This window comes from Pectinophora gossypiella, chromosome 4, assembly GCF_024362695.1.
Source record: "Pectinophora gossypiella chromosome 4, ilPecGoss1.1, whole genome shotgun sequence".
In the NCBI taxonomy this organism is placed as follows: Eukaryota; Metazoa; Arthropoda; class Insecta; order Lepidoptera; family Gelechiidae; genus Pectinophora; species Pectinophora gossypiella.
Genome location: NC_065407.1, coordinates 5,578,587 through 5,605,852, shown reverse-complemented (window position 1 = coordinate 5,605,852; position 27,266 = coordinate 5,578,587). Strand labels below are relative to the sequence as shown.

At 39.3% G+C, this 27,266-nt stretch overlaps 2 protein-coding genes across 10 annotated transcripts in view; both read right to left on the bottom strand.

Moving 5' to 3' along the window:
- The window catches only part of LOC126366260 (proton-coupled amino acid transporter-like protein pathetic), a 231,414-nt gene that overhangs the window by 25,986 nt on the left and 178,162 nt on the right, over positions 1 to 27,266 (bottom strand). For 5 of the 9 annotated variants that reach the window (XM_050009329.1, XM_050009330.1, XM_050009331.1 and 2 more), the window contains 5 exons: positions 17,836 to 17,895; positions 12,172 to 12,291; positions 10,788 to 10,938; positions 4,581 to 4,702; positions 2,802 to 2,886 (listed from right to left, as the gene is read on the bottom strand). In XM_050009329.1, the coding sequence (XP_049865286.1) occupies positions 2,802 to 2,886; positions 4,581 to 4,702; positions 10,788 to 10,938; positions 12,172 to 12,291; positions 17,836 to 17,882 (525 nt within the window). In that variant the 5' untranslated portion in view covers positions 17,883 to 17,895. Of the gene's footprint in view, positions 1 to 2,801; positions 2,887 to 4,580; positions 4,703 to 10,787; positions 10,939 to 12,171; positions 12,292 to 17,835; positions 17,896 to 21,745; positions 21,773 to 27,266 lie in introns of those variants that run through there. The other 4 variants (XM_050009333.1, XM_050009332.1, XM_050009328.1 and 1 more) reach the window with 3 other exon arrangements.
- LOC126366253 (cholecystokinin receptor-like) overlaps positions 1 to 27,266 on the bottom strand; it is a 268,987-nt gene that overhangs the window by 142,747 nt on the left and 98,974 nt on the right. The window lies entirely within an intron of this gene.

Sequence of the window (27,266 nt, the reverse complement as noted above, 5' to 3'; positions counted from 1 at the left end):
CAGACACCACCTAATTTTATTTTAAGTTATACATCATGTCATTTTCATATCGGCCTTAAAGGAAAGGGACTGATTGACAGCTCTTAATTTATTTTAAGAAGAATGAGTAAATGAATGAATAACCCAGGCAAATCAAAAAGGTATCTCGCTGGTATGCAAACCGTTTGACGTGTGCTGTCAACTTAATTCTGTCGGTTTATTGGCCGATATAAATTTTATAGACGATTGTTTTAGATTTCTGCTTAAAATTGACGTGTATTCCATAAATTTTATGCCTGTCGATTACCCGTCCCTTTCCTTTTCGGTGGATAAGAAAATGACAGATATAACTTAAAATAAAATTAGTTGGTATCTACAGGAATAAGCACCATTATGTATACTTAATCGTATAACATTAATCAGAGACATCATCCATTATCCCACTCCACCATGACTGTTATTTTCCACAGGGGGTTGACGTATTTTTGCATAATATTATCTGTAGAGATGCGGGCTTCCTAGCTTCCTTACAATGTTTTCGCTTAACGATAAGGACGTTTAAATTTATGATCATTGAACCCGAAAACAAAGTCGAATTCAGTGTGAGCTCAACCCGGAAATCGGAATACGGGAGTGCTATAATAAAAAAATGTGTACTTCGTGTCTCTACACTTTTTTTAACATGATTTGTGGTTGATTTTTCGCAAATGGTATTAACTACTTGGCTGGACAAATGGTGAGCGCTGAGGGCTCTCACTCGGAACAAAAAGATAACAGGTCTGATGGTGCTATGTCTCCACACTGTTTTGTTTAAATAAAGACAAAAATATATCAATGTAAATTTTGTCATTACCCGTGATGTTCATCAATAGATCCATTCCATTATTACTTATTTTAATCCAGACTTCACATTTTATGCTTTTGAATCCATTATGCAAATGTGAAAAATTTCCGGATCTAGTCTGATTACTTTTCCAATCTCATTTCTTAGTTAACGAGGAACATGAATAAATAAAACAATAATGGCGTTAATACAAAATCGGTCAAGTGCGAGTTGGACTCGTCCATGAAGGGTTCCGTAGCAGCAAGTAACATTATATTATCATGTTCTTGTAGTTCGTTGTAACTTTGATTGATGTTTTAATATTGTGTTTTTTTTAAGTGGATCTCGCACAGGATCGGGTATTGTGAAAGGACATGGGGGAGGTTTTTGCCCAGCAGTGGGATCGAATGAGCTTATAATAATAAGTTATTGATAAGTAAACATAACTAGGTAATTTAGATCTAACTATATGCGAGCCCATATAGGTTTGTGATAGGTAAACAGGCTAATAATATAAAAAATCATATACATTTTACCACTTTGGAAGAATCTCTCGCGCAAACTATTCTAGAAAAAAAATTGTAGCCTCAATATAATTACCCATACATACCCCACACGTATGGGTATGATGATTTTTTTTTTTGTGTTTCAATTCTAAGTTTATTTTATTTTATTTTATTTTTTTCTGTTTTTGTTTGAAAATATTAATGCGGTTTCAACAGTATAGCTCTTATAGTTTCGGAAAAAAGTGGACTATTTCACACCCGGATGAACGGACGGACAGATAAACAGATACCTACTTTTTGCCATTTGGCTACGGAATCCTAAAAAGGTAATACTATGCAAAAAAGGTCGGTGCGTTTTCATGAATATTAAAAGTACTCAGAAAAAAACGAGTGAGATTTTAATAAAGCGTGTTCGAGTAAAGTACTATTCTGAGAAGTAAAAACTGTATTGATGATTATTATTATCTTAGGCACTATGGATTATGATCGCCTTTCTCTTATTTTATGATGGAGTCTAAGCAGTACCTTAACTTAACAGAGTGGCGTATACCTACAATGTGGTGTCTGCAAGATTAGTAAAAGAAATTTATGTAAGCAGTGTGGCAGTTACGTTACTCCATGATAGAGCAATTGATAGCGTTAGCTGTCAGACTACTTATATATTTATGAGATGCATCAACGGCCTACGCGGTCCAGTGGTTGAGCGTTGGGCTCACGATCCGGAGGCCCCGGGTTCGAATCCTGGTGGGGACATACCACAAAAATCGCTCTGTGATCCCTAGTTTGATTAAGACATTATAGGCTGATCACCTGATTGTCCGAAAAGTAAGATGATCCGTGCTTTGGAAGGCACGTTAAGCCGTTGGTCCCGGTTATTACTTACTGATGTAAGTATGTAGTCGTTACATGAGCCGTGACAGGGGCGGCCTTTGGCGGCTCAGTAATAACCCTGACACCAGGGTTGATGAGGTTGGTATTCCACCTCACAACCCACACGATAAGAAGATCAACAGCAGCACTTACACAAACACACAAAATAAAATGCACATAGAATAAGTTCCACGCACACAACACTGAGTATATTATTAATCATCATCAACCCATTAACGTCCCCACTGCTGGGGCACGGGCCTTCCCTATGGATGGATAGGGAGATCGGGCCTTAAACCATCACGCGGGCCCAGTGCGGATTAATGGTTATTAACGACTGCTAATGCAGCCGGGACCAACGGCTTAACGTGCCTTCCGAAGCACGGAGGAGTCCGAGATGAAAACTTTTTTTTTGTGGTCACCCATCCTATGACCGGCCTTTGCGGAAGTTGCTTAACTTCAACAATCGCAGACCGAGCGCGTTTACCGCTGCGCCACCGAGCTCCACATAATATTAATAAAAAGTAGGAATCAAAGTACTAACTACATTTTCAGACCAAGAACTAAAAAAGGAATAGGAAGGACTAATAATTCAAATGCAACATAAAGTTTCACATACGCACCTCCTTAAACGATGACCCGATGAATACAACGTAGACACACAACACACTGAAGTATGTTAACGTCAAGGAGTAGTCCACCACAGTTCTGGAAAAAAATACTACTGTATTTGTACTCCACTTGTAGGAAGCACTGAGGGTTTTCACTCGGTACAAAAATTTAAGACAACAGGCCTGAGGGTAGTAAGGCAAATCTCCCATTATTATTATTATTATTAGCCTATATGATCCCACTGCTGAGCAAAGGCCTCCCCCATATTCTTCCAAGTATCCCGGTTCTGTGCGAGCTCCATCCAGTCTTTTCGATAACCGTCGAGATCATCGCGCCATCGTTTCCGGGGTCTACCACGTCTACGGTGGTAAATCTCCCATTATTTAATAAAATAAAATAAGAATAAAATAAATTTATAGCCAGTATCAATTTACATTTGCTATATGTACTAGGTAATTATGAATATTACGAATACGGGCAAAAGGAAATGGCTCAGCTTGTGCTGCGATGGAGCCATGCTATGGCGCCATCCAGCGCTGGTTTTTAGTCATTTCCTCTTCCTGAGGTGGAAAATTTTCTTTCCGAGATCTTGCTTCGCTGACACCTTTAGAAAAGACTAAATAATAATAATAGGTCCCATAATAATAGGTAATAAATAATAGGTCCCACAGCTGGGCACAGGCCTCCCCTCAATTAACCGGAGGGGGGGAGCATACTTCACCACGCTACTCCAGTGCGGGTAGGTGGAAATGAAATACCTATGATTTGATAATAATAGGAATACTTATATATTGACAAAAGTACTTGGAAGCCGATTATAATGGGAATATAATCGTACTACTTTTGACCGTTTAATGAATGGATAGAAGCCATCCATAACTTTGATAAAAATATTGGACAAACCTAACATAAACAGCTTATATACGCCCCACTGCTGGGTACAGGCCTTCCCTCAACAGCCTTCGTGGTCCAGTGGTTTGAGCGTTGGCCTTACGATCCGGAGGTTCCGGTTCGAATCCCGGTGAAGACATCACAAAAGTTACGTTGTGATCTCTAGTTTGGTTAGGATAGGACATTACACGCTGATCACCTGATTGTCCGACAGTAAGATGATCCGTGTCTCGGAAGGCACGTTAAGCTGTCGGTCTCGGTCACTACTTACTGATGTGTAATTGAGTAAGTTACATGAGCCATGTCAGGGGCCTTTGGCGGCTCAATAATAACCCTGACACCAGGGTTGATGAGGTTGGTATCCACCTCACAACCCACACGATAAGACGATCAACCGTAGGGGTATGGAACATAATCCACCACGCTGCTCTACTGCGGATTGGTAGAGGCACTCGGCTTGGCTTAGCGTACCTTCCGAAGCACAGAATCATCTTTCTTTATCGGACAACTAGGTGATTCAGCCACATATATAAAATATTTGACAAAAAAAATTTAAAAAATCATATACTTATAAACATAAATATCCTGTCTATAGTATGTCCTACTGCTGCGCACAAGCCTCGCCTCAATCAACCGGAAAAAGTCTGCATCATAGTCCACTACGGTGCTCCACTGCGGGTTGGTAGAGCGCTTGGGCCTGTTTAGCCCAGAAAAAACGACTTAACGTGCCTTCCTCAGCACGGAATCATCTTATTGGACGAACAGGTGATTCAACCTGCAATATCTTAGCCAAACAAAGGTCAGTCATACAAAATTGTTTCGACAATGTCCTCATCAGGAATCGAACTCTACGGACCACGGAGGCTTTGAATTCATATAAATGGATTATTTATACTTACTTCACAAAAGGACCCCAAGACCGAACACTTTTGGGTCCGTGTGTAAATGCTGCCCCACAAGTTTCCGCGTAACCCATTGACGGCTGTTTTGCGTCTACGCATACTTCTTGTGATGTCCTCACCTGAAAGAAAATAATTAATTTATGATAATTATTACATAGGTAACACTCACGTCTGCAAGTCCTATTACGGCAATTTGCAACAATTTTTGATGCTAAACAAAAGCAAATGTTCATCCTATTAATTCGAAACGACACAATCTTTCTGATAGATTTTACGCTCGATTCAGGGCATTAGCAGTTAGAAAAAAGATTCCACTTAGAAGCTTTGTTGGAACTTTCGACTAGTAATAAACTTTATTAAAAGGTTTTAGGGATTAAATACAGGGTGTTAGTGACATCGTAACGAACACTGAGAGGGATGACACTGAGACCATGATTCTGAGTTATCAAGTGGATTTTCCTGTCGAAAAATTCATGAACATTTTAGTATTTTATTTAATAATAAATTATCAGTTCCATACTTTTGCGACGGAAAATTCTACTTGATATCAACCCAGAATCATAGTCTGAATCATCCCTCAAAGTTTTCGTTGCGGTGTCACTAACACCCTGAATAAATAAATCTGAAAGTTTTTAATGTTTTAATGAATGAAATAAATTTAAATCTACGTAAGATTACCAACAAAACTAGGTTAAAATAGATACGTAAATTAATTTGTCATTGTCCTTTGTCTTAAAACATCAATACCTTCATGATATTACTAGCAGACTTAAAGAGAAGACCGTATAGTTACATAAGAAAGTAGCTACACGGACGTTTCGTTGTCTTAAAGGACTGTAAACGAGTCTTCTTACAGCGAAAATATTATACCGCATCGATATCACATTTGCCATATTAGTGTAAAGTTATCAGAGTATTTTCTGTACCACGTTTAAAAATGAGTTTCAATGTGATATTTTGATTTATACCTAATACAAGAAAACGGAGCGCCGACGTCATAACGGACGCACATATTCGAAAATATTAAAATTCCCTTGTGGGTTTTTAAGTCTTCTTCTTCTCTCGTCTTCAATAACCGATCTCATCAACCCTGGTAGAATACTTATTTAAGTAAATAGTAGCCGGGACCAACTGTTGAATGTGCGTGCGAAGCACGGATCATTTGGGACCATCGATTTTTACGTCAAAGGTACCTGGAAAGATAAGTAGCTCTATGCGTTCTATGTTTTTAGCGTTCCGTAGCCAAATAGCAAAAACGGAACCCTTATGGATTCGTCATGTCTGTCTGTTCTGAGCCCAGCATTGGGACGAATATACGTATAGGCTGTTTATGTTATAGAACGGACACTTCCACGCACCAATTTGTATTGGTGTCGAGGTAAATATACCTCACCTTCATTATAGCATCAACTCTCCGCTCTCCACCTGCGTCTGAGCTAGGTTTACCTCACTTCCCCTCGAACATAGTTTAGACTTGAATCGTATGGCGTTAGACGTCACACACACACACACACACACACAGATGCGCGTGTACGATAACGTCGATGTGTGGTGTCTGTGTAAAACGAGTTTGTTTGTATGAAGTGTCCGGGGTTTCACATAGTCTAAATATATAGTATAGTATAGTCTAAATAGCTGTAAGCCGTTAAGGAAGGTCTGTCTCGCTCACACTTACGTGAAAAGCGGCATATATGGTAAAGACAACATTTTTGCCCATACTAGTAAAAGCCAGTAACTGTTTCTGAAAGCCTTTTGTCCTACATTATTCATCCCTTCTATCGTGTGGGTTGTGAGGTGAATTACCAATCTCATCAACTCTGGTGTCTGACATGCCTCATGTAACAATTACTTACTTGCATCAGTAAGTAGTAGCCGGGAACAACGGCTTAACGTGCTTTCCGAAGCACGGATCATCTAACTTTCGGTCCTGGGTTCGAATCCCGGTGGCGACATATCCTCCTAAGACTGAATGTTCTTTATAAATCCAAACCCCATTGTTTAACTATTGTGTCTGGAAATCTCGGTCTTAAGAGGATATACAAAAATCACTTAGTGAACCCTGGTTTACATGACAGGCTAATCCTACTTTATTACTATGAGACTAACACCAAAACTGCGGATGTGGCTTTGCTCGCGTGAACTACTCTTTATCCCAACATAATCTCACAACTATATAGCCCAATTGGGTTGGACAGAGGTACATCCATCGCAATATGTACTAAGTACCCACACCTCACCGAGCTTTCTGTTGGACCAACGTGATAGGTGGAGAGCCGCATCGCCGTCTATAATGGTCGAGCCAACTGCAATTTTACCCCGTTCTATAGTATTTCAAAAATTGGATGTTCTTGAAAATTTTATGTCTACTACGTCTTGGTAACATTTTCTGTGAAATTTTAGCATTCTAGGTCCTTTTCCTTGAGTCAGAAGGTTGAAAATTTCTTGTTGTTGAGAAATTTCAGGAATTTTTATTTTTAGAACGACGGAACTCAGGATTTTAAGGGGCTTATCGCACTAGGACACCATGGTAGTGGTGTTCAACTTAGCCAAGTTGCATACGATTTTAACCTCATTGTAACAATTGTTTCTACATGTAATACAAAATCGTTTCAAGCGGAAAGCCACGGGAGCTCTGTGATTCCTTCGCAATGAAAATCTGCACATTGACCTAGGTCTGCCAACCCAATGGTAGCCATTGGACAATTTCAATGGCTCAAATTAGCTTCAAACCGTTTTTTCGATTCTGCTACGCACCATCCAAATCCCCTGGTAGTTGTGGCTTCCGAATACATCCCGCTTAGGGACGGTACTGAAAAGTATCGGAGTCCGAAGGAGGTAATATACAATCCCGACGACCCGATTACTCTAGCCATAGAGGCAGCCAATCAGCTCGCGACACCAAACACTTCAGGACCCCGATACGGACCCCGCCGGCGTGGTCAAGGATTTCCCTCAATCAGTGCTTATAGCTAGCGACCCCTAGGGTCGATTAATTCTTTCACTGTCACTATCACAAACAAGCAGTTTTCATTGTTTTGGGATCTCGTCTACTTCATAAAAAATGTAAAGTATAGACTTGGATTGATATTTCCAATCCCGCGGGATCTCGAATTTACGATCTCGAGTCGGGATTGCATTCCTTAATACACACACACACACTACACTACACTTACACTTTGAGTTGGTTACGCGATTGTGGTACCACCACGGTTTCCTAGTGAGATATGACCTTCAGCCTGTCTCAGAACTTGAATGCCAAGTACGGTTGCCATCTACATGCATCCGTCTAGGATGTAGTATGGTTGTATGAATTAATTATGGAAACTATTATCAAAGTTAGTATTAACAAAGTCCATAATTTGACCTAATTGATTAAATATGGTAATTGTATTATTAATAACTACCTCTTTATACTTTATTTTATTATGTTGCATTTTTGTTGTACTTTCTTGACATTTGTACCTACTATTTGGTGGTAAAAACTTTGTTGGCTTATGCTAATGGTTAGATGTAATGTGTAATTGTAATGTTATAGCTGTTTGGTTCCCAAATAAATAAAATAAATCTATCTTCTTGTCTGGTCTGGTGGCCTGTGTCCAGCAGTGGGACGTATATAGGCTGTTTATGTATATTATGTATCTTCTGGTGATTAATGTTTGTACCTGTATAAACTCATTAAAAACAAAACAGACTTATGTAGTGTTTTGTTTACCATAATAGTTAGTTAGGTTTTAATGTATTTAACCCTGTTTAGAAAGTTATGAATAATCATGAGTCTACACGCAAGAGTTAATTATTGTATTTAGCATGCATTCCGCCCCAGGTTTTGTCTACGTGGACTTCAATTATCGTTGTAGGCACCTACCTTCAAGGATGTACTTCACTATTCAATGTCACTAGTCTTGTGGTACAGTCATGACAGTCATGAGCAATATAATGTACCCACTTTAGGACTCTGTCGCACTAACATATTTGACACTTAGTGAGACTTACAATTCAATTTGTCCAAAAAGTTAATGTGACATGGTACCAAAGTGTATACATAATGCTCGTGACCGTACACCGCGCACCGGCTTCTCAATTGGGAAGCACCGGTTCGAACCGCACTTACACCAAAGAATTATTTATTTGTCGTAAGTGCAGCTTGACGCACTTAAGCTCGTTATGCCATTGGTCTCGGCTATTAGCCATAAAAACACCTCCACCAACCCGCATTGGAGCAGCGTGGTGGAGTACGCGGTGTAGCGTGAGACGTTTATAGGTTGTTTTTGTATATATTATGTATGTATTTATAATCTGCGTTGTCGGGACTCTTTAAGGGAGCTGTTTAGAGAAATAAATATACTGACGGTCGCAAGTCAATATATTTATGAAAACATTATGTATGTGCGTAAAAATGTATCTCTCCTTCCGAGAGACTGTGAAAGGCATACTTACAATACAAGGAATAAAAATAAAATTGTTGTTCAAAATTCTAGATTAAGTTAATTAAATTCATCTTTTTTGGGGTTATGTATACGTTTTTACAATAAAATACCAGATAATATTTTAAATTTGTCAGAGAACAAATTTAAAGCTCACGTGAAGCTTACTTTATGTAAAAAAGCCTATTATAAGATTAATGATTACCTAAATGATAAAAATGTCTGGTATTGAATGTGTTCCTCTAGTTATTAAATAACTTGTAATGTACCCTCATTGATTTAAAAGATGTGTTGCTGTGGCAGTTTCTTGTCATTTCTTCTCCTTAGCCATAACACCTTGCGAAATGACGTAAATTCAAAAATGTTACATTGACCTTCAACAAGTTTATCCATGATAATTACGTTGAATAAATAATTCTGATTCTGATTCTGTATGTGCGGTTTCACAATACTGGCTTTTGTTGTTGGCTCGATATTATAGACGACGCGGCTAACCACCTATCCCGTTGGTCGAACAGATAAAGCTCGTTAAGGTGTGTGTACTTAGTTCATCTTGCGATTGATGTACCCGTGACTACCCCATTTAGAACAAAGTCGTGAGCATTATGGTATATGTTATGTACGTACCTAAGTATACTGAGTTTGTCACTGGGCGTTTATATCTAAGCGAACTTCTCCATGACGCGATGCATTTCGTGCGATATCCGTCCATATAACTTGAGTACAGAGTAGATGAAAACATAGATGTAGGTACTTTTACAAATTTTTACAAATTGTCAAAACAACTTTAAATAAATAACGAGATATGACGTCTTTGACTGATGGTCAAACGTCTGTTACTGGTACCCTTACCCTAAAATCGAACATCGATGCGATAACCTATCGCGTCGTGGGAAAGATCAGTTATGTTCATCCTATGTGCCAAACTGTTATGCAAAGCAATCTAGCGATTTTACTGTGAAGATGTAACAGACAAACAGGGTTACTTTTGCGTTTATAATAATAATGATTTTGTAAGTATACCGTGTACGATGTAATAAAGTAGTGTAGTGTTACATAAAAAGCTGTTTGTTTTGTCGTTTCGCCTAACCCTCCTATGTGATTTAGTAGGTAAGTTGGGCTCTCAATGAAGAACTTGCGGGTTCAATTCCCGGCACATACGATAGGGCTAATTATAACTTAGACTGACTCTCATTCTTCTAGCCCACATGTGATGTCCATCAAAATTTATAATAAACTGCCTAACATATTAAAAGAAGAAAAAGTGACAAAATCTTTATTAAAAAAAAAGAACTTCTCATTAATAAATGTTACTACAGCACTAGTGAATACGCTAATGATACTGATGTTACTATTTAAAAAGTTTCCTTCTCTCTTTTAAACTTCTATTTTGTTGTGCCCGAAAGGGTCTATGATGTGAAACTCATATATGTAACTTACAATCTTGTAAACCATCATAGTATGCAAACAAATAATATTGAATATTGATATGATAAGAAATCACAGCCTTAATCTTCACTACTATCCAGGGGGCCGGCTGAGAGAATTATAGAGTCCGCTAGCTACAAAATATATCTATCTATGTATCTATATAGCCTGTATCCATTCGCTGAGTATAGACGTCTCATTCATTCCTTTACATTGCTTTTGGGCCTCACAATATCATAATCTCATCCGACCATCGGGTCGGCAGTCTGCCTCTAAGTTGTAAACCGTCTCTTGGGCACTATTCTGTAACTGTCTTGGTACGAAGTAAATAATAAAGAATAATATGACTTACCACCATAGCAACAGTGTGAGTGCAAATAAACCCAGCTATAAGGGTTCCTATGCTCCCTACAACAAGACCTGAATTCTTAAACGCTGCAGGCATAGCGAGAATGCCAGACCCAAGGCACGCTTTCAGAAGGTGGAGGATCGATCCCAAACTCCTGCAACAAAATAATGTTTTATAAGCTTTAATTTCGACAAACTAAATATTTGTTTTAGGATAAAGCAGGTAAGGTAGAGAAAATATCTTATCAAAGAGATACGCTTATAATATGTATATTCTTACAGTATGTACTGTATATTTTCTTCGTAACTGTCTCTTGTGAAGATACAAAATAAAATTATGATATAAATAGGTAGACACTTAATGAGTTTTACATTTTGCTTAGAAATAATAAAAAGAAAGAAAAAAAATGTTTGATTTATTATTATTGATAGATAAGTACATAATTATAATAATATGTATAAATTGTCACGTGTGAATCAGAAAATGAATAAAACAGAGAAATGTTTTTGAAATATTACTTCATTTACGAAGCTTTGAGCAAGACGAATATTACGATTTTTGATACGACGATAAATATTATGATTTGTAAATAGAGAGTAGAGGAAGTGAATTCGTTTGTGTATTTAGGATCGATGTTTACTCAATATGGAAAGTGTAAGAGTGACTTTGAAAGAAGGGCCAAGCGAACATGCGGGAACACCGGTAACAAAGCGAATGGGGTGCTATATTTATAAACACCCAGAAAGTAGTCACGTGTGATTCTTTGTATTGCAACTGACTTGTAAATGTAGTCCATCTGCAATAACCCTAAGACTATATTATACATCTGAATGACAGAATTTTGACCTGAATATGACAACATCAGATGTAATAAATAGGTAAGTGCTGTCAAGATCAAACATTTCTTGGAAATCAAGTAGGTAAACAAACAAGAGTCAGTCAAGAGATGTTTCGTGGAAGGATTATAGTATGTATTTCCTCATCTTGAGATTCTTATTACGTTTTTGGAACAGAATTAAGCGAATTACATTTATGTTGATACTTACATAAACCCACGTCGGTAAACATTGTAATCGGGTGTGGTGAGCCACAAGTAATCAGAACACAACTACTGCCAATTTAATTACGAAATGCAAAAATGGATATGATGAACTTCTTAATCAACCCAACATCAACAGCTGAACGTAATCTTTGTTTTTTATTAGCTCTCCATCCGGTCTTCGTATAAAACCAGCACCAGCGGCACGTATATCGAACATAGCCATACGATGTTTATCCTCGATATCATTCACCGCGTCTATTGATCAAAGCCCGCAATATAATACATACCGCCCTTGCAAATTTGTATTTTTACTGCGTAAATGTTTGTACATTTACGCATACTTACGAATTTGGATGTTCCACTTGTCGATGTTCGAATGGATTGTACTTTTTCTCATCTCCAACAACATCTTTGGACGCGATGCTGAGACTTGACTGAAACCCTAGATTGCTTGTCAAGTCTGCCCTGGAAAGTCAACATAAACGAATTAGTATTATAATTATTTAAAGGATAAAGCTCATTTTAATTTCACTCTTCGTCGACCGCTCGACTAAGTTACACGTTACTATTTTAACAACGTTCAGATATCTACCCTCAATATGACCAAGTGCGATAAATGTGGGAAAAATATAACAAAATCCAATCCAGGCTTAGACTGTAATCGGTGTGAGAAAATAGTTCACCTCAGTGTAAATTGCTCCGGACTCACCACAAAGCAGAGAACTGCGCTTAAGGCCGCTGGGAATCTGGAGTGGATCTGCACTGAGTGCCTTGAACACTCTCCGCGACGTAGCTCCATATATATACCTCATGAAGACGATGAAGAGGACGAGGAAGGTAACGTTGAATCTCAAAACAAATATTCCAAAAACGTCCAAATTGATGTCAAGCAACTGCTCAAAGATATTTCTAAGGAAATGGAAAAGGCTCTCCAAAGAGAATTAAGGGACATAACTAAAGCTCTTGAACATCAAAGTGATAAAATGGACGAGATAAATCAGTCAATGGACGCATTTAGACAAACGATAAAAGAGCTACAGAAAAAAAATGTCGAGCTTCAAAATAAAAACAATTATTTAGATACACGCGTCGGCGTACTGGAACAACGATTAAGAGACATTGAGCAAGCGCAACTGTCCAAACAATTAGAAATTGGTAATGTACCGTATAATAAATCAGAAGCACTAGAGGTTATTACAAAAAAAATGGCAGATAAACTAACGGTCTCCATCACTGAAATTGAAGGAACGAAACGTCTACAAGGGAAAACCGATAAGCCGGGTATCATTCAAATCAAATTCAAAAACGAAACAGCGCCTGTTAAATGGATTGCAGCAGTGAAGGAAACAGCCTTGTGTGCCAGTGACGTAGTTGACAACTTATCCGAAGAAACCGGGAAGCTCCCCATATATGTACGTGAAGCCCTATCATACCAAAATAAGAAACTTCTGTGGGAAGCCAAACAGCAGTTGAAAACTTCCTACAAGTATGTCTGGTGCAAAGGAGGTGTTATTCGTGCCCGGAAAGAAGATAACGGGGAGATCATTATCATCAGACAAATAGAGGACATTGCCAAACTTCTGAAACAGATTAAGTAGGTAGTTCGCACTCGCCCTCACTACATGAGGTACACTGCCTGAAGTATTCACATTCAAATTAAATTAAAATGGCTTTCCTAGATAATATCACTGAAATAAAAAAATGTCCTAATATTAACCAATTTTTCAATAGCATTCCTAAAAAAATAAATATAACATGTATTCACTTTAACATCAGATCCCTAATTTTAAATTTTTCTAACCTAGAACACTATATTGCCACTTGCCCTCGCACCATTGACTTAATAATTATAACTGAAGCTAATATCCCAGAAACATTGAGTTGTATCTTCCAATTAGATGGCTACAACATGTATACGAATCTTAGAAAGAAAAGAAAAGGTGGTGGAATTATCGTGTATACACTTAAACGACACAAAATTTCCACAAAGGACACTAAATCACTGCACTATGAAGGAATATTATGTAAAATTACGACATCCACAAATTACACTTTTAACCTTCTAGCAATTTACCGCCCGCCGGATACGAGTAAACACATATTTATACGTGACTTACAAATGTTATGCCGTGGGATTGATAAGTTTGAGGATTTCTATATAACCGGGGATATTAACATTGACGTTGCCTTGGAAACGCCTATAAAACATAAATACACTACAATGACATCCACCTACGGCCTCGTGAGTGGGATCTCGGAATACACGCGAATTGAAACAAAAGAAAATAAAACTAGTAAATCATGCATCGATCACATTCTCGCGAGGTCCCGCTCTCAAGACGTATTTACAGCAACACTAAGAACTGTACTGGCTGATCACCGAGCTGTTGCATTTGCTTGCGCCGGGCCGTACGGCCAGAATAATATACAGGGGGCTCCTAAAACAGTTAAAACATATATTGACCAAAAGAAAATTAATTCTTTGTTGAATAATGTCGATTGGGATTCTACAAAGAACATGATTTGTCCACTTGAAATCTATCAATTTATTAAAGACAATTTTAACAAATGTTATATTGAATCTCAAACTAAAATTCAAATAAAAAATAGCACAGCAACGAAAAAACAAAACAAATGGGTAAACAAGTGGACGAAAAAGGCGAGTGAAAGAAGAGATTATTGGTTTGGTTTATGGCTGGAAAATACTAATGATATGATAATAAAACAAAAATACAATAAGGCTAGGAATTTTGCAAATAAAGTAATACAAAAATCAAAGAACACTTATCTCAAAAAGGACATACACAACAATAAAAACAATCAACTTAAACTCTGGCAAATATTAAATAGAATTACCGGTAGAATAAATAATTCTATTGATGATATAATACTGAGTGCATTCGAAAACAATAATGTTAAACCAATAGATATCTCCAACAACTTTGCCAATACTTTTAAAAGAAGTGTCGCAAATATAGTACCCACCTGCAGTCAGCCCCTATTATCCCCCGAAACATATACACTACCCGCGAATGTTACATTACGTCTTCAAAAAGCTACTCCCTCTTCAGTATTTAAAATAGTAAAGAACATCAACACTAATAAAGCACCAGGCGTTGACAAAATTAGAGCTATTGACGTTAAATCTATTGTTGAAAAACTTTCGGGAGCTATAGCTAACTTCATTAATTGTAGTATTGAAAATGCAAAATATCCGAATGAATTAAAAACGGGAATTGTTAGGCCCATATATAAAAAAGGAAGTAAATCCGACTACGACAACTACCGACCCATTACCATTCTCCCCATACTTGACAAAATAGTTGAAAAATACATAAGTCAACAAATTCAAACCTTCTATAGGAAAAACCTTATACTGAATAAAAGACAATATGGATTTCAACAGTCAAAAAGCACTACACAACTTCTATCCTTGTTTACTGAAGATGTAAATGGACATCTCAACATTAAAAACCACGTTCTTGTAGTATTTATTGACTATAGTAAGGCTTTTGACACTTTAAGACATGATCTACTTACCGATAGACTAGACGAATGCGGAGTGCGGGGTCCACTTTTAAAATGGTGCGAAGATTACGTAAAGGAGAGGTCATATAGTGTCAACGTCGCAGATGCCATAAGTACGAAGCAAAGCGTGACCCACGGCACAGCACAAGGTTCAGTACTAGGCCCTTTGCACTATCTGACCTACGTCAATAATGTAACAAACGTCATAAAATTTTGTCAGGTGTACCAATTCGCAGATGACACTTGTTTACTAGCGGCTGACAAAGACATAACCTTAGCCCTTCGACACTTACAAGAAGACTTCACTAATCTTGCTAAATGGTCTCATGATGCAGGGTTGGTTCTGAACGCCTCTAAAACGAAACTTATGTACATCTCGTCAAGTCAAAACAGAGTGTCGTATCCCTTAAATCTCGTAGCCCACAATCACGACTGCCTACATGGCAATATTTCCAACTGCAAGTGTAGCATTATCGAATTAGTGGACGAGCAAACCTACCTAGGTTTAGTAATAGACAGCCGCTTTAAATGGGTTCCACATATAAATAAAGTATGCAACAAATTAAGGGCTATACTTGCAAAGTTCTGCATTATCAGGTACAAAATTCCCTACCCCATACTACTATCACTTTATAAGGCTCTAGCTGAATCAATAATTCAGTACGGATTGAGTAGTTATGGTAGAACTTGTAAATCGCATCTGTATCTCATCCATGAACTACAGCTAAGAATTCTAAAGAATATCGTGCCTCCCAAAATAAAACTCGAATTTAATAACGATTATAATAAACTATTCAAATTTTGTGGAATTCTGCCCATCCAAGAAAAAATTAAACATACCTTGCTTGTGGAACAATTCTTCAACATAGACCTACAAAAACCTACGGTATATAAACGACTTCTAAGAAGTGCTAATAACCCTAAATTTATCGTTCCTAAAACATACAATACGTATGGTGAACGTCAAAATAAATACATTATTCCTAAACTAATGAACGATCTACCTAAAAGCTTAAAGGATGAAATAAATACTACAAATATTAAACATAAAATTAAAACACATTTCCTAAAACATCTAACATATTAATATAATTCAACTGCCCACTAATAATCTGCTAACATAGTCCAAATAAATTAATAACCGATATAACAATAAATAATCCAAACTAACAATACAATTACTAGAAATTACTTTAATTTACCTCTTTTAATGAACACTCTGTAGTTGAAATCCAAGGCAGGTACCTACTGTCAGTCTCTCAATAACAAACTCGTCAGTAAGTATTTATTTATAGTTATGTCGTGTGAGGTTCAACTTGTTTAGCAAGCGGTAACGAGCGAACTACCTACTTCTTCACTACCGTGTGTATCCATCTAGTATATCTTTATTGTATCTACCTACAAAATGTAAAAACAGACGATGAGTTGCGGTGTACAGAAAAATCTGTCTATAGGTTTATGAGACACCGTTTTTTGATTGTAAAATGTTTATTATTACTTTGAATAAAAAAAAAAAAAAAATCCTTCCAAATAGAACACGCTGTTAGAATTTTCAATATTATTCGTCCATTTGATCCCACTGCTGGGCAAAGACGTCCTCTATGTCTATCCATAAGATGCAGCCCCATGCTCAGTCCAGCGCCCCGAAAACAGTCAACAGTCAGTTCGATTTCAAATGAAATTATAATCAATATTACAGAACTGTTATGGTCGTTTCTTGTTTTGTTAAATTGGCAAATTGCTGTGGCAACACCACGGGACTATATTAACATAATATATCAATGCCAAGGGGCATTATGTACATTTTTTGTCTGATAACGTCATCAGTGGAGTCTGTATGCGTTTTCGGCATATTGCCATGCAGATGTCGTGATGGAATTAAAGTATGTATAGAACATATTATTATGTAATCGAATTAGATGGTTTGTAATTTAATTAGGTACATACTCCTCAGAACATTAAGGTCGATTTATCCAGTTGATAGGGTGTGCAATCGAGATTCTACAGGTATAGGTATAATTTTCGGCATCAATCAATTATCATTACAGATAATTACATTTTGATGAACTGCATTAATTGACTTCATGCAGAATCTGCACTAATATTATTATATTGGAACACTAATTAAACCTGAACAAGCTGGGAACAGGGAGGAGTGGAAGAAGGGAAGAGAGGCCTTTGCCCTGCAGTGGGACATTGAGAGATATTATTAATAATAATTAAACTTAAACATGCATAGACGCACACGAGAGAATGAGGACCAAATTCAAACACCAACGCAAAATCAGTCAGATCATTGAAGCATGAAACAATAGAAAATCAGCGCTACTTGATTTCTCATTGATAATTTAACACAAAAAAGGACTATGTGTCAACCAGCCGCTTTAGTTACATCATAGACTCTATCAAGCCAAGGTTATTACTACAGTAATACTCTAGACTGCGAATTTGTCGAGAGTTACGTAAACAAAAAGAACTTACGTGGATTTGAAGTTGTCGATAGCTATGCTATCCTTTTTGTCTGTCATTTTGAAGAAGTACCTGAAACAAATGTTACTCCGTCAATCGTGATTTCAAGTATATCGAACACCATACGAAACGTACATTCGGCGCAACTCTAGTGTTTATACTTTCGTAATTACCGGAAAAATAGAAGAGAACGTCTTTATACAGGGTGTTAGTGTGTTATTAGTGAAATCTTAACGAAAACTTTGAGGGATGAATCAGACCATTATTCTGCTTAGTTATCAAGTGGATTTTTTCATCGCAAAAGTATGGAACGGAAAATAATTTAAAAAAAACACTAAAATTTTCAGAAATTTTCCGACAGGAAATTCCATTTGATATCAACCCAGAATCATGGTCTCAATCATTCCTCAAAATTAATTTTCGTTACAATGTCACTAACACCCTGTATATAAGCATATAGGGTGTCAGTAATATCAATAAAAAATATGCAGAACTTAAACTAGTCACAGGTGACAAAATATTAAATAAAAAAGTGATTTCTGACAGTGTCTTAACCGGGAAACGAAACCAAAACCTCCAGATCCGAGCGTCTAACCGCTAGAACAAGTCCTTTAGAGGTAAAAACAGTACTTTTATTAATTTTCCTCAAAGAACACAATACAACAAGTCACAAGGATGAGGTTAACCTTGTCATGGTACCTGATGACACAAAATGTAGGTTACAGCTGGCAACAGGGTTTACTCGAAGCAATGAGAAATATAAACCTGAGTTATTAGGGTTCAAAATATCGGCGAAACGTTTCGAGAAAAGGTAGGTAATGCCTGCCCTTGCGCTTCGCTTTGCTCGTCTTGGCGGGGACACTGCCGTGCCCCCAGATTGGCGTTAATGCATTTCATTATTAAGGAAAATTAAGGCGAAAAGTAGAGAGAGATGCAAATACGCTGACAACTTCCCTATCCGAAGGGAAAACCACTCCTTTATAGGTTATAGGTACCTATTTACTGCGTGTTTATTTGCATTTTTTTCAGTGTTTGGCACGTGACTTGTTAATTTACAATTTTTTTTTTTTTTTTTATTTATTTATTTCAAAAATTTAGTACACACAGTGATTATGCCAACTAGCATCGTTAAACCATGGTTTGTGTCACTCACTATCTCGAAAATAAAGTCGGGTCCAGAGGTCGGCCTGATCCAAGATTCGAACCCACAACCTTAATAGTTGAGGACTTGCGTAACGACCATTGAAATCATCACGGCTTCATTGAGGGACTATTCAGGCTACGTTCCTCAAGAACAATATATAGATGCCGCTGTACAGTTTTTGCTTCGTTTAACCATCTAATTTCTTGGATTTTTTCTTTCTTTTATCGTGAGGTGAATATAAATGACCTAACGTTTGGTTCTTCTTCTATCGTGTGGGTTGTGAGGTGGAGTACCAACCTCATCAACCCTGGTGTTAGGGTTACTATTGAGCCTCCAAAGGCCTCTGACATGGCTCACGTAACGACTACTTACTTACATCAGTAAGTAGTAACCGGGACCAACGGCTTAATGTGCCTTCTGAAGCACGGATCGTCTTACTTTCGGACAATCTGGTGATCAGCCAGAAATGTCCTAACCAAACTAGGGACCACAAAGTAATTTTTGTGATATGTCCCCACCGGGAATAGAACCCGGGGCCTCTGGATCGTGAGCCCAACGCTCTACCACTGGGCCACTATATATCTTCTATCTTTGCTTTTGCGTATCAAAGATTGTGTCATCATGTTATTACACCCAGGCACAATTACGTCTTCCACCCATTATTATTCTAATAAAAATAATCAGAAGCAATATAGATAGCAACAAATCTATACACAATCTGATCCAAATCTCTCTCAGGTCTCACAGAATACCAGCGTCGCGGCTCACGCCGCGGCATAAGCTGAGTGAGGACCTTTTATACGGGACACCATCCACTACGCATGGGTAAGCCAACATGACGTCACATTTTAATTTAGGTATAAGTTTCTGTGTTCGTTTTCCATGTTTCTATATAGAAAATATTTCGTGTGTACGTTGACTTCTGATGTCATTATAATGTATATATATGTAATCCGTGTCTGTGGTGTCCTAATTAAGGTCCCCGATACCGACCCCGCCGGCGTGGTCGATCGATTTCCCTCATTCAGCGTTTATCGCTATCGACCCACTAGGGTCGATTAATTCTTTCAAATATTTTTCCTCTCAGACGACGCCCTGAGCCGAGGTTCGCGCCCAACTGGGCACCCTCAGGCCTGTTGTCTTAATCGTTGTACCGGGTGAGAGCCTTCAGTGCTCCCCATTTGTCCGGCCAAGTAGTTAATGCCATCTGCGGCAAATCTACAATAAGTCACGTCAAAAAAAAAAATAAAGGTGTCCTAAATAATAAATGTTTCTTTCTTTCTTTCTATCTCAAGCAACAATTATTTTTAAATATGCTTCTGCCACATTGCATTTTTGAACAATTATGTACCCAAGCAATAAGAAAATTGGTCATTTTCATATTAAAACTAAACAGCGCCATCTATATTGTTCCAGGGGAACGTAGCCTGAAAAGTCCCTCATTGTGTAATAATTATCATCATAATTAAAGCACATAATAACGGGTTCTGCGGCACGCTGAGAGGTGAGGATATGGTATCCCGACGTGCCGGCAGAGTAGGGGAATGATTGGTGATGACGATGATAAAGTAGAAGCAACAGCAACAGGAATATATACAGTTTATTAAAAACACTTCACAAACTTAGTAACATAGTCACAAACATAATAGTTCACAATATACACATTTCACAAAGGAATCAAGACTTAGGAATTAGAGGGCACGGCCCTAAACAGTATAATATACTTGTTGTTTTAATGAAGGTCGGGGATGCAGTCAGTCAAAAGTGAGTAAAATGAAAGGAAATGCGAATGGAATGGAATGAGAATTTCGTAATTTAAAATGATGATGGTCCGAACAAAAGGCCAGTATGTGCAGAGTTTGTACTCTGCTACAGTTCTTACCGCGTTTAAATGGGGATATGGGGATGGGAGTCTCATATCCCCATTTAAACGCGGTAAGAACCCGTTATTATGTGCTTAAACTAATTATCATCATCTCTCTAGCATTATCCCGTTTTTAACAACGTCCGCTTACCTAACCTGAGGATTTGACTGGTCCGGTTTTTTATAGAAGCGACTGCCTATCTGACCTTCCAACCCGCGAAGGGGAAACCAGGCCAATACAGGTTAGGTCACAAACCATCATTGCAATATTTTAAACACAGAATGAAAACCTGGCTCATCATCATCAGCCCATTAACGTCCCCACTGCTGGGGCACGAGCCGTCCCTATGGATGGATAGGGAGATCGGGCCTTAAACCATTACGCGGGTCCAGTGCGGATTGATGGTTATTAACGACTGCTAATGCAGCCGGGACCAACGGCTTAACGTGCCTTCCGAAGCACGGAGGAGCTCGAGATGAAAACTTTTTTTTGTGGTCACCCATCCTATGACTGGCCTTTGCGAAAGTTGCTTAACTTCAACAATCGCAGACCGAGCGCGTTAACAGCTGCCCCACCGAGCTCCTCAAAAAACCTGGCTATTAAACTATAACTTTTATGGTTTTACCGAATTCCTACACTTGCCTCTATTGAGTCAATTTTAATGAACTAATTCTTAAAACCGAATAATACAACTTGTAATTTTAGACAGATTTATTGATGTAAGTAACTATATAATTTATTATTTTAAACTAATTTATTAATGTAATTTTACAATTTATAATTTTTTATTTTTAACTAATGCATTAACATAATTATACAATTTATTTTAGCGTTTCAAATAAATTATTACTTGTAATGGTTTATTATATTACTTTGACGTTGGAATAGGTAATAGAACAATTGTAATACTTACTTATGATAAGTTGTGAACTAATATGACCTGTAACGAATATTATCAAATAAATTATCATTACCATTACCTCCGCAAATGCATTTCTCGGAATGAATGTGGGTTTCCTCGCGATGTTACTCTTCACCGCTGAGCACGTGATAACACGTGTCTACTCGTTATAGTCGTAGTTATTAAAAAAATACCTAACTGAAAAGCTTTGAAAAAGATTGGAGTTGTGTCGAACCGTAAATTTACAAATTGAGGATTGATTGAGCCTGACCGCACCCACCCGGTGTGGTTGGGTTGATGTCAACAAAATCAATTTAAATTAACGAATTAAATCGTTTCAGTTACGTTCATGAACTAACCTTAACCCTTGTCACGAGCAAATTGCTCATTGGTATTTATCTTTTCATTCAGGTAAGGTCAATAACCGACCCCACCAAACTTTATATCAGGGTCATTAAATGTTATTTTTGAACTGTTTAATGTTCCTGTCATGTAACGACTACATGTTATAACGTAGTTATATCCAGTGATGCGCTGTCTTGCGAATGTTCTCAAAGCGGTAATATTCCTGTTGTATTCTTTTTTGACGTGACTTATTGTAGATTTGCCACAGATGACATTAACTACTTGGCCGGACAAATGGGAAGCGCTGAAGGCTCTCACCCGGTATTTGGCCGGAAAAATGGGAGCGCTTCCTGCTGTAAAAACTCTTTAATAGTAAGGACACTGGCAGTATTTTTTTTTTTCAAATTGTTATTTCTTATACTTACTCTAACCCTATCTGCCTAAAGGCTAGGTAATAACGTTCTTTTTATATAACTTTTGCGCCTTCACTAGTTATAAAAGAAGCATTATCCGCGGCGCAAGGTAACAATGACCTTGAATGGAATGCACTTAATGACATAATTATTATTGGGGCTCAATCTCAACCGAAGTGCGGTATGAGGCGGACGCGAGGGCAGCGCGTAACCATGACAACCAGGGACGCTACCTGCGAAGATGGCCGCCATTTTTGTTAAACTTATACGCCGTACATTATAGTTATGTTAACTTTAGTAGTTAAAGATTATTCGTTGATAAAGTAGTATACATTTGTACTAGGATAAGCCACGAATTTGTGATGATAACTTTAAAAGAATTTGCTGTCACCGTCATGCAGCTTGTTTGTCAAAACAAAACGTCGTCTACACTTGTGTAAAATAACCATTTTGTAGTTTTTACCTTATATTGATCATCCACAACAATGGAAAATCAACCACAGAACCTTAATTGTAGGTAAACTATTAAAAAATATGATTTTTACTAACCACCAATAACTTCCATCGTAATAACTCACAGTTTTAACCACCATCATTCTTTTCTCGAACAATTTCTATTAACTTAAGTACTTACTTACACAAAACTGATTTGTATAATTCTAAGTATATATGATTTATTTTATTAATCACTTTTTGTTTCAAGAAATCGCGAATGTTTTTTTTAAAACTAAATTTAGGAAAGCAAATTATTAATCTATTTTTTTTTATCAATATAACGCATAAATTGATTGTAATATATATTCGTTTATTTATTATTATTTATTTGTACACAAGAAAATACTGAATAAGTTTGTTTCGCTGTTTCTTTTTGATAGAGATAAAATATTGCGTCACAATCTATATTGCTGGTAATATAAATTAATTTTGCGGATACCGCTAGCGATATCGGGTAGATATTGATAAAATTGATAAATATTTCACCTATATATAAATAATATTTACATGTAATTGTAAAGTCGTTTTGTTCATCAACGGTTGCATGGGTTTATTTACTTGACAAAATGAGGGGTTGATTGAAAAGATGCCTTTGGCACACCTTAGACAGTTCATACAAAACACCTCGTTTTACATAGACACTACACATTGACGTTATCGTACATGTGCATCTGTGTGTGTGAGAGACTTCTGACACCCATACGATTGCAGACTAAAGTAAGGCAGAGGGGGTGTGAGGAAAACTTAGCTCAGCCGCTGGTGGGGAGCGGAGAGTTGCGCTCCTATACGTAATATTATTTCTTATTCTATACCTTTGCCAAGCAATAGAATATATTAGGATGTTTGATTTATGTTCTGTTGTCATCATTGCATTAGCTCGAGTTGCTATTTAAACATAGCAAGTCATTTCACAAACTTGGAGCCATTTTCGGTGTTTACAAACACTCTGCGTCGAGCGGCCGTCCCGAACGGTCGTTTGTTCAGAGGTCCCGAGCTGCGCCCCGCAGCTCCCCGCGCTGCGCCCCGCAGCCCCCCGCGCTGCGCCTCGCAGCCCCCCGCCGCGCGCCCCGCGCCCCGTGCCGCCATTGTCTGCCGGCTACCTGCTGGCGTGACCCTGCCGCCATTCATTGAGTCAACAATAGTTCTTTTCAGAACTTGCTGGCTTATCTAAGTTTCAAGGATAAAATAACGACTGTTATTTTACAGTTGCATCGATTTTAATTTTAAAACCACAGTTTCGTGGTCCTCAGTGGATACCTTGCGGTGTTAACTAAGCTGAGTGGGACGTGGCCCTGGGGCGTCCGCTTGCCTCACTTTGAGGCAGGCATATTACCCGGACGGGGCTAGAACCACCGGCCTTGGGGTCTACCCTAGTCGACCCTAGCTGTCACCCGGGGTAGAGTGACCAATCTCTACCCCTTATATTTTTCTCTTCGTGTTTCGGGGTGTAAAAACCCTCCGCACTTAGAGCATAGGAACCCTCTTGCACATTAAGATCGGCAAAGGGATACCAGCTTAGGGCACACCATAAGCACACATCTTCTTTGTTAACCCCAAGCAAAGAGGCAAAACTCACTCTTACACACCCTCGAGCAATCCCACTCGAGTTGCGAAAGTTAGCGAGCGATCGCCTCAGAGTTTCTTGCGCCGCTTATTCTCTGAGGAACGCTTTTGCGAAGCGGTAGTAATTATTATATAGCAGATTGGCCGTCCCTTAAAAATGGCCGACAGCTCCGAGCTGTGGGCCGAAATCGGTAAAATCATTTTGACGCATATCCTAGCGGATAAAAGCAGCGCGCTTTACGCTGAGATATGCCGCTTAGTACCGCAAGTTGCGGCGTTAACCTTGCCTTCCGCGCCCCGCGTCGATAGTGCTCGTGCCGACCGCGCGTCGTCACCTTGTCTCCCCGCGACCGCCGGCCCCGCCGCCCCTCTCGCGTCGCTTCCCGGCACTGCCCGGCCTATTGCGTCTGCCCACCCCGCCGCGTCTCTTGCATTGTCCCAATCGCGCGCGTCTTCCCCTTCCCCTGCTACCCTCCTCGCCGGTGACGATGAGGAATCGTGCGATGTTCTTATGGACGTTACCGAGTCCGATTCGTCGTCGGAGTGTGTGGAGTCGTCCTCTTCGGAGGACATATTCACGCTCGTGGAGGGCCGTAAGGGAAAACGAGCCCGCCGTCACCGCGAATCTGAGCCTGCTAAGGTCCTTCCATCCCCGAGGCCCGTAAGGCCCCTTCCAGCCCTTCTAAGGCTCTCAATTGTAAAAGTGCCATCAGCGGCACTCAAGTACAAAAAGGTCCCACCCCTCCGCCCTTGTATATGAGGGACAAAAATAGGTGGAACGAAGTCTCCCTTCGGGCGAAAGAGGAGAACATCGTAATCACCAGCGCCCGCACGACCCAAGATGGGATCAAAATTCAAGTCCCGTCATCTTCTGAGCATAGAAAGCTCACTACAATTCTGAAAGGTAGAGGAATACAATTCCATACCTACGCCCTCCCGGAGGAACGTATCCTCCGTATCATCATAAAGGGAATTCCTAAGGAGTGGGAAACCACTCTTGTTAAGGAGGACCTTGTTAACAACGGTTTTCCGGTGCTTGAGGTGCACCGTATGCATCGCGGTCGTGGCCAGGTCCCGTATGACATGGTCACAGTCATATTAGAAAGGACGGATGAGGGCAAGAAGATCTTCAACCTGAAGACTTGTTGCGGTCTATCTGGCCTTAAAGTGGAAACTCCCCATAAGGGAGGCCCCCCAACGCAGTGTCATAGATGCCAACTTTACGGGCATTCTAGTAGGCATTGCCATGCCAAGCCTAGGTGCGTAAAGCGCCTAGGGGATCACGCTACCTCGGATTGCCTTAGAGGCAAAAACGAGGTAGAACCCCCTAGCTGTGTGCTGTGTGGTCAGCAAGGTCATCCTGCGAACTATCGCGGATGCACCAAGGCTCCACGCACCCACCACAAGGTAGCCCAACGAAGGGCAGCCCGCGCTGCAGCTTCCCAACCCGGTCCCACTAAAGCCCATATGGCCCCTTCCTCGCACTCTACTCGCGATTTCCCGGCTCTGCCACTCACGCAGACCAAACTCGCGCCGCAGCGTCCATCCGCATGGACTCGTCCCCCGGCTATCGTCCGAGCCACAAATCCGCCCCGCGCCCAATCTAGTAGCAATTTAGGTATTCCTGCAGCCCCTCTCGCGTCTCGTCCGGTTCCTGCGATGGCCCCTCAGGCCTCTGCATTTCCTGTCAACCAGTTTAGGGAATTTAGTATTCTCTTTAAGTCGGCCCTTAGTCAACTTGACAGTTTATTAGACTCCCTGTCCCAATTTAAACCTAATAATGGATTGTACGAATAAAAGTAGAGTCAAACCGCGTTCCCTTACAATAGGTTTTTTCAATGCTGATGGCATCTTAGGTCAACGTGCAGAGATTCATGAGTTTGTAAAACATCATCAGGTAGATATTTTATTAGTGCAGGAATCTTTCCTCAAACCCTCTAACCGCGACCCCAAGATGGCAAATTATAATCTAGTGCGAAACGACAGGATCTGTGCGCCCAAAGGGGGCACTCTCATTTATTATAGAAAGTCACTTCACTGTATCCCTATAGACCCACCTGACCTCACTGACATTGAGGCTTCGATCTGTCGAGTAGGAATGACAGGACATCAGCCGATCACATTAGTGTCGGCTTATCTATCTCCTAATAACTCCAAGAGGTTACTTAGAAGTGACCTCGAAGCCCTCTTTAATCTCAGTAATTCAGTCATAATTGCAGGTGATCTTAACGCTAAACATCTTTCTTGGAGTTGCTTAACAACAAACACAAGAGGCAGGGTATTAGAAACTCTAGCCGAGCCCCTCTATTATGATATAATAACACCATTGCAGCCCACTAGATATCCCCCTGACTTGAATCACAGACCAGAAATACTCGACTTGGCGCTTCTAAAGAACATAAACTTACGTTTATGTTCTATAGAAGTACTACACGAGTTACAATCCGACCACCGACCTGTTATATTAAAACTAGGCTCCCGTTTAGACGCCCCTGATAATCCAGCACCCCCTAAGACAGTGCTGGACTGGGAGAAGGTGGCCGAAGGCCTCCAGTCTTCCAGTTCAGTGTACTTAGATAGTATCCCAGTAGAAATAACCTCCTTAGAGGAGGCCTCGACAGCTATTAACTCCCTCACGGATCACGTGAGGTCGGTTTTGAACGAAAGTTCAAAACAGGTTCCGGAGATGGAAGACCATCGCTGGAAACTGCCTACCG